Source organism: Sus scrofa, chromosome 2 (assembly GCF_000003025.6).
Source record: "Sus scrofa isolate TJ Tabasco breed Duroc chromosome 2, Sscrofa11.1, whole genome shotgun sequence".
NCBI lineage: Eukaryota > Metazoa > Chordata > Mammalia > Artiodactyla > Suidae > Sus > Sus scrofa.
Window position 1 is genome coordinate 1,980,997 of NC_010444.4, and position 8,125 is coordinate 1,989,121.

At 66.0% G+C, this 8,125-nt stretch overlaps 1 protein-coding gene and 1 long non-coding RNA gene across 2 annotated transcripts in view; one reads left to right on the forward strand and one right to left on the reverse strand.

Annotated features, from left to right (window-relative positions):
• The window catches only part of KCNQ1 (potassium voltage-gated channel subfamily Q member 1), a 313,788-nt gene extending 305,674 nt beyond the window's left edge, over nt 1-8,114 (forward strand). Inside the window, exon 16 of the mRNA XM_021082619.1 lies at nt 6,830-8,114. Coding sequence (XP_020938278.1) covers nt 6,830-7,060 — 231 coding nt within the window. The 3' untranslated portion in view covers nt 7,061-8,114. The remainder of the gene's footprint in view (nt 1-6,829) is intronic.
• On the reverse strand, nt 5,496-6,941 carry LOC110259224. Its single transcript, XR_002341395.1, has 2 exons — nt 6,810-6,941; nt 5,496-5,982 (listed from the first exon to the last, which is right to left on the reverse strand). It is a non-coding gene; the product is annotated as an uncharacterized LOC110259224 (long non-coding RNA).

Sequence of the window (8,125 nt, forward strand, 5' to 3'; positions counted from 1 at the left end):
GTGCTCGCCTGCACAGCCCATACAAAGGCCCAGACGTCAGGCAGCTGGGCTGGCACGATTTGGCAGCTCAGAAAGCGATTTGGTGGAAGGGGCAGGAAACTACCCCACTGTGCCCAGGTGGCTCGTGCCTTCTGGCCCCATCTCCCTGCCCTTGTAAAGCCCTGGTACTCGTGCGTGTGCACTCACATCTACACACACGCACGCACACGCACACCACACCCACCGACGGGCCCTCAGGCCGCTCTGCCCACGTGCAACTCGGGCTCGCCCTCACGGTACTGACAGACGATACCCATCAGCAGGAGACTTAATCGGAGTTTGCCAAACGCCAAGCCGCCTTTCCTGTGGTCTCACACATTAATTCATTCAGTGCTTGCAGCACCCTCCCGAAGGCGCGTCTGCCAGCGTTCCCCCCACATGGATGGGGAACCGGGGTCCAGGCAGGCCGGGGGATGTGCCCAAGGGCACCTAACCGGGAAGCAGCAGAGACGGGCATGAGCCAGGCAGCCTGTCCGTGTGCCCAGGTCCTCCCCACGGACCCAGTCCCGCTGCCGTGCGGCTCACACGCGCATGCACGTCCCAGACGCGTCCTCGCCCGGGGCCTCCCGCAGCCCCTCGGTGTGCACACGGCGCAGCCCCGGCGGCCGCGGGCCGGGCACGGAGGCCGTCTCCCGGGCGGGTTGGGTGCGCCGCCCGGTGCAGGACAGAGAGCTCGCAGACCGGCCGCCCTGCGGACTGGCAGTAAAACCTCAGCAGCTAGAAACACGGTTGATTTTGCTCCAAGAGCTAAAGCACTAAAACAAAGTCATAAACACAATTACACCGTCTCCTGCCATAAATTACAACATTATGAAGCACTGTGATCTATTTCCACTCATACCCGGCTCTGAGACGGTCCAGCCCCACGGGCTCTAACGCAAGGGTGATTTATGGGTGTTATTCCCAAGTTCTCGCCGTGGGGGAGGGGCCGCCCGAGCCCCGAGGAGGCTGGGGGGGGTGGCCGTGCCGGGGGGCAGGGCCCGCAGGCCCTGCGTGTGCTCAGGGGCCGGGGCCAGGCTGCCCAGCGGGCAGGGAGCTCCTGGGCCGACGGGGACCCCGCACCCCACCACCTCCCCCTCGGCAGGAGGGTTCCCTGGGGGCCCTGGCGTCGAGGCTCAGGGCATGGCGCACCCCCCCGTATTCATTCCACAAACAGTAACGGGCGCTCTGTGTGCCAGCGAGTTCACGGGAAGGAGAAGGAGCCTGATTCTAGTGGGAGAGCCAGCGCACACAACCGCTCGCCAGGGGCCTTAGGGGAAATCAGAGCGGTGGGGGCATGGCCAGGGCCGCGGCCCAGGAGGGAGGTGGCCTCAGATCCCTGCTTTTGGTGAGACCTGAGGGTGAGGCTGACTGAGGCAGGCAGGAGAGCGGCCGGCGGGGAAAGGCCCTGAGACGGGCACGCGCCGCCACGTCTGAGGGCCAGCGGAGCAGCCTTGAGCGGAGGGTGCGAGGAGGGTCGAAGAGGCGGAGGCCAGAAGACACAGCGGGACGGTCTGGGGGCCACAGGAGGGACTCGGGCCTCTCCTGGGGGTGAGATGGGTGCTCAGGAGGGTGTGAGTAGGGCAGCGAGGTGGCCTGGTCTGTGCTTTGAAAGGACCCGTGCGTAGACGCTTGCTGCAGGGGAAGGGCTGGCTGGCAGGCTACTGCAGTTGTCCTATCATAAGACGCTGGCCGTCTGGCCTGGGCTGGAGGCCATGGAGGGGCAGGCGGGGAGCTTCCCGATTCTGCTCACAGAATGGGGAGTGTGATGCTGAGATGGGAGCCTTTGTCTGAGCTGAGGACCTGGCAGAGGAAGACAGTGGGCGCTGAGAGAGAGGACAACCGTGGCTTCAGCGTCTGTGTCCAGGCCTAGGGCCCCGCGGGGTCAAGCCTGTGGGTCTCGGGTGTGTCCAGCTGTCACATCAGGGTGGCTCTCCTCCAGTCACAATCAGAGGAGAAGGGGTCGAGGCTGGCAGGCTCGGGGATGCAGCCAGTGCCCCTCCCCGAGGGTTCAGCATCACCTGTATGCACTGGAGGGTATAGGGCGAAGGCCATAGGTCACTGTGACCCCCCCCACTCCCCTCCCTGACCAGACAACAGCTTGCAGGGGGAGGGCCAGAGCCAGGCATGGGACAAGAAGTGGCCTCTGTGGAGGTGGGGGACCCAGAAGCTCCAGGCCATGGCCAGCTGTGGGCAGGGGTGGCCATCTCTCGGCTGGACTCTAATTGGGGCGGACTTGGACTCGTCTATCCACCAATCAGAATTCACTCATCAGAGCCCGTGTCCTGCCCCCGTGCTGGGGGTTTCTGGCAAACCGAACCTTGGGGAGGGGTGGCAGGATGATGGGCTGCCCACCAGAGGACTTTGAGGTGTCGCTGGGGCCCTGGACAGGGAAGGTGGGTTTCTGCCCTGAGCACCCCCGCTGGACAGGATGGGGCCCCACCTGGTCCCTCCAGGCCTCATCTAGGGACTCAGGGCCTCACTCCGATGGGCTCAGGAACAGAGGCGGGCAGGGGCCTGTGAGCTGGGCAGGGCCTGTGGCAGGGCAGAGCGGGAGAGAGGCCAGTGGCAGCCCCCCAACACCCCTGCCCTGGCTCCGAGCTCCCACTCCTCCCTGCTGTCTGTGAAGCGGGGCAGGGGGAGAAGAGCCCCGTTGCGGGAGTGGCAGAGCACAGGGGAGCTATGCACAGACGCGCTGATGGTCACAGCTGTGTCCCTGTGCCTGTGCCCAGCATGTGTGCTTGGGCGGGGCTCCCTGGGGCTCCGGAGCCCCCAACTCCCTGCAGCCCAGCTTGGCACCAGGGCCGGCATCCAGCTCGCTGCCTCATATCGAATGCTCTGAGCATCACCCCGAGAATGGCCCCATGACCGTGGTCCAGGACAGATGACATCTGCCCTGTGACCCAAAGAAGGGACCGCGTCCCCCGTCGACGTTAACCCCCAAGGACCCTGGGACACCGTGAGGTGCCCCCCAGGTCAGGGGCTCCCCCCGCCACCGGAGCCCCAGGCCTGAGTGTCCCCCCCTCTGCGGCCCGACCTTGGCCGGTGTGGCCGGGGCCGTCAGCAGATCCAGAGCTGGGATCAAGGCCGAGCAGGTTCTGCAAAAATTTCCCTTGAAAGACTCTTTTTCAGGATTTTCTTTTGAAAACAAATTCATAACCACATCAAACAGGAATCCCGTCGCCTGGGGTTTGATCACCAGCCGCCCGGGGCGCTCTCACTGGCTGTTTTTCTAATTGCTTTTTTCTCCTCCGCGGGCCGTGAGTTGTCCTACGGTTATGAATTTGGTGAGTCGAGGCAGGGAACAAGGAAGCTTTTGTTGGCCTTGCCCTTTTCGTCACTATCAAATTTCAAATCATGACAAGATCCAAGATCCCCAAAACCGATGTCCCCCAGCGGCTCCTGGGGCACGCCATCCTGGTCCCCAGAGCAGGCCCTGCCCTCCCCGGAGGGTGGCGGTGCCTCCCCTGGGCACCTGCCCTGTCGGGCGTCTTCTGCGCAGCTGGGGTTGGGCTCAGGCTGCTCCCTCCAGCCAAGAGAAGGGCTTGCTGGGCGTCACCATCAAACACGAGGCAGATAAAGGCGCCCTGTGCCTGGGGTGGCGGAGGGGGGTGGGGGTGGGGGTGGGGGTGGGAGGGCGGGTAGGGCCCGAGGGGAGGCCGTGCAAGGACCGCCTCTCCAGGGAAGCGTGGCAGGTGCGCGTCACACTCCCAGAGTCCCACCCGGGCTGTCCCTGTCCTGCCCAATCCTGCAGTCAGCCTGCCAAGGCGGGGCCAGGACTCCTGGGCCCAGAAACCAAAGCCAAGGCAGAGCAGCACGTTGGCCAGGTCTCAGCGGGGGCATCTGACTGGGCCTCCTGGACCAGCCTGACCCCGGTTCACACTCGGGTGACGCGATCAGCTGCTGAGAATGATGGAGGCCCATGTGTGCCGGGCAGAGGCCCGCACACAGCCCTCGTGGGGGCTGGACAGTGCAGGGCACGCTCAGGGAGCCTGGTAAGCAGCAGGCAGCCCGGGGGTGGGGTGGCACCAAGGTCAGCCCACCCACGATCCCCGCGCCACAGAGTGAGGGAGGTGAGCCCTGCCACCAGACTTGGGACGAGGCAGGCAGGAGGACCCACAGGTGGTCACAAGAGCCCACAGGGGCCCTGTGGGCAGCCAGAAAGACCCAGGGGGATGAGCGAGAGCCTGGGAGCCTTGGGCAGGAGTCTGGTTCGGTCGGTGGCCTCCCCGTTTCCTCTCTGGTCCGTCAGCGGTGCCACGGGTCTCCTCCCCAGACCTGCCCCCTCCTCTGTGAGAAGCAGGAGGCAGCGCAAGGCCCAGGCTTCGGGCCAGCTCTGGGATTCTGGCCCAGATCCTAGCTCGCCCCCAGCCCCCGCCCCCTGCAGCAGTCTGGCTCGTGAGAGCACGTCCCCTGGGACCAAGGACCCGCAGAGCCCCTCGGAGCCCTGTCTGCCGTGAGCAGCCGTCAAGGGGACCGAGGCGGCCTTGGAACCAGGGCAGGGCCAGGGCAGCTGCAGAAGCACCCTAGGGCCGGCTCCCCCTCCCGAGGCCGTCAGCCCCCCGGGGTCCACCCTTCTCCAGCCCGGCCAGGCCCCCCAGCCCTTCCCGAACCCCAGCCTTTCTTCCACTTCCTTTTGTCCCAAGAAGGCCCCAGAGCGGCTCCTCCACTGGCCCTTCCTGGGCCTTCTACGGATGTTTGGGGGCCGTAAAATGTATCAAACCACAAATTTTCCTTCTGTAATGTATTTGGTGCTTTAATTGATGCCAAACCCATCGATACTCAGGCCGGGGCCTGCCAGTGAAGCAACCCGAAGCCTCGCCCAGACCAGCCGCGTGCAAGGCTTGTGCAGGCAGGCGTGCGAGGTCTCCCATGGGTGCCCGCAGGCGGAGGTGGGCAGTGGGACTGAGGGGCCCAGGGGTCTTGGCCCAAGGAAACGGATGGACTTGGGTGTGACAGTGGGCCATCCCCCCCCACCCCACGCTGCCTCTCCCCGCACTCGCCCGGCCTCTAAGCTCCGCTTGGGCCCCCTGCTGCGCCCCCTCCCAGGAGCCTCTGCTTCAGCCCTCATGGCCTCCTCGTGGAACCTGGGTAGGGGGGCTGCAGGGGTCCCAGCCAAAGCCCCCAAATGAGACCCTTCTCCTGGGGCCTCGGGGCCTGTGTCTGCAGGGTGGTCTCAGGGGACGGTGGAACTGGGGTGTCAGGCAGGTGCCTGGGGGAGCACAGGGGTGGGGAGCTGAGTGAGGGGCCCGGGCGCACCCTGGTCAAACCAGAGAAGCTCTGCACGCCTTCCGTCAGAGCCTAAGCTCCCTATCACGCGTCTGGGAAAATAGGTTAGGGCCCTGGTCGGGGTGATGGGGCCTCCGACACGCAGCTGCCCCGTCCCCTGGCAGGCCGTGGGGCTGATGTCACAGACCCCGCACAGTCTGCGGCGGCAGAGGCGAGCCTTGGAACCCGGGAGAGCCCAGGAGACAGTGCCAGCCTCCGTGCTGCCGCCGCCCCCAGGCAAAGCCGAGTGGGGGGCAGGTCACCAGGGCCACCTCCTCTGGGGAAGGGCACAGGCCCCACCTCACAGGCAGCCGTCCTGACAGGCACTGCTGGGACAGGCATTCCACGTTCCAGCCCCCATCCTGCCGCCCCCCGCTGTGGGGTCTCAGGTTAAAGGACACGCACCACCACCACCCCCACCCCGACTCAGGAGAGACCCCTCCTCTCATTTCATCCCCATCCACCAGCCCCGCTTCCCCTCTGACGCCGTGTCCAGCGTGGAGGGAGGGCTGTGGGGTGCCCCGCTCACCTCTGAAACCTGGGTCCTCCGGGTACCCAGCTCCACGGGATCTGTGGCCCCTTCACCACACAGCGTCTTGTCCAGCGCCAGTCCGCCTGGCCAGCCTGCTCCGTCCGGTCCTGGGGGCGGGATGCACAGCCAGCCTGGGGCCCAGATGGGTCCAGGGACACGCTGGCCTAGGGCAGCCCAGAGCACACGCCTCAGAAAACAGGTGGGTCCAAGGGACCGGCCGGCCCCAGCCAGCTCTGCCGGCCACTGGCCCCAGCCCAGCGCTGACATCGTCTCAGCCCCCCGGGCTTCACCCCAAGCTACACTTTCCCCTGAAGCAGCTTGGCTTCCTGCAGCCTTGCCCTTACCGGTGACAATCTGGCCACCTCCTCCCCCTCCCCCACGATTTCTGGACTTTCCCGTGTTCCAGGTACCCAAAGAGGGTGTTATTATCTGACGGAGACCTGGGGGAGCCACCTCGGCTGCACCTTGTCCCTGCGCTCGGGCCTGGAGTCCTCTTTCCAGCCCTGGGCTCCCCTCTCAGCCCCGGCTGCCCCAGGTCTGTCCTGCCTCCACCTCCCCTCCAGCTTCATGGGGCCTCCGCCACATCCGTGGCGGGTAACCCCGGGGCTCAGTGCCAGAAAGGCCTTCGGGAAAGGCGTGGGAGCCTGTGGCCCTGGCTAGCCCCGAGGTTGGTCCAGATCTGGCTGGAAAGGTGGCAGTGCCAGGGATAAGAGGAGCACCCTGAGGCAGGTGGAGGAGGGGACCTGCCCTGCGACCTCGAGCCCTTCCACCTGCTGGCCTCCAGGCTCAGGTGAGAACTGCCAAGCCAGGCTCCCTCCATGCACATGTGGCCGTGTACACACACACACACACACACACATACACACACGGGGCCAGGACACCCACGGACACACATTCAGGCGTGACCAAGGCCCACCCCCTCCCCTGCCCTCAAAGAGCCCAGGCCCTGAGGCCATCTGCACACCTGGGCCACCCCCACCGCCTGGCTCACCTCTGCTCCTGTCCCCGCAGGTGACACAGCTGGACCAGAGGCTGGAGCTCATCACGGACATGCTGCAGCAGCTGCTCTCCCTGCACCGCGGAGGCACCCCGGGCAGCCGGGCCCCCGGAGGGGGTGGGGCCCAGGTGGCCCAGCCCTGCAGCGGCGGCTCCATCAACCCCGAGCTCTTCCTGCCCAGCAACGCACTGCCCACCTACGAACAGCTGACCGTGCCCGGCAGGGGCCCCGAGGAGGGCTCCTGATGGGGGCTTGGGGCCCAGGCCTGGGGGGGGAGGCCCACCCCACTGCCCACTCAGTGGGGGCACCACCAGGCCTCAGCCACCTCTCGAAGGCCTGAGAGAGCAGCCCAGCTCTCCGAGGCCCTGGACACCCAGTGGGCTCTCAAGCCTGGGCTGGGGGGCCCACCAAGACCTCCCGTTCCCAGCCAGCGGGTACTAGAATTTGGCCAGGCAGGGGCCCTCTGAGGCCCTCTGAGGCGGTGGCCCCCCCCCCACGTCGCTTGCATGATCCCCGGGACACAGTGGTAGGGGTCAGGCCAGCCATCCTGGGCATTGGGTTTGTCCCATGTCCGGCCAGGAAGCAGCCCAGCTGGGGGCAGCCCCCAGGGAGCCTCCCTGAGCGGGGACAAAGGACTGGCCCCGACAGGGTCTGTGGGGACCCCACCCTCAGCCTCAAATCCAGGGCCCAGTTGGACCCAGGGAGGTGGCAGGCAGGGCAGGGCAGGCCCAGCCCTTGCCAAATACAGGACGCCCACAATCGAGTCCCGTTCAGAGGACCCAGGCCCAGGCCCAGCTCCATCGCTCTGCAGAGACGTTGGCGCAGTGCAGGAGCTGTGGAGGGGCTGCTCCTGAGGCCACAGCTTCCGCCCAGAGGGCCAGGCCACCACTGTCCCCAGAGCTCGTCACTGAGGGTGGACCATCCACCCATGGAATGAGGGTACTCGGGTCCCCCACCTTGGTCTGGCAGCTGCTCCCACCCATTCCGGAGAAAAGAGGAGGGTACCCCAAGCCCGCTCTGCCTGCGGCCCCGCCTCCAGCCACCCCCACCGCCCACCCCCGCCTGGTCCAAGCAGCTCTATGGATGCACTGACCGGCCCCTCCCCAAGCAGACGCCGAGCGAGCCACAGGGAGCAGAGGGGTGTCCGCGTCTCTAGCCGGACCCGTCGCCGCGTGGGCACGATGTCTCGCCGAAATCAGAATAATTTGTGGTGATTTGGAATCTGTGTTGTCATGAATTTCACGGTGTGATTGTGAGTCTTAATCGCGCAGGTTTTCCCTAATAAACGTGGAGTCACGAGCTTGACTGCA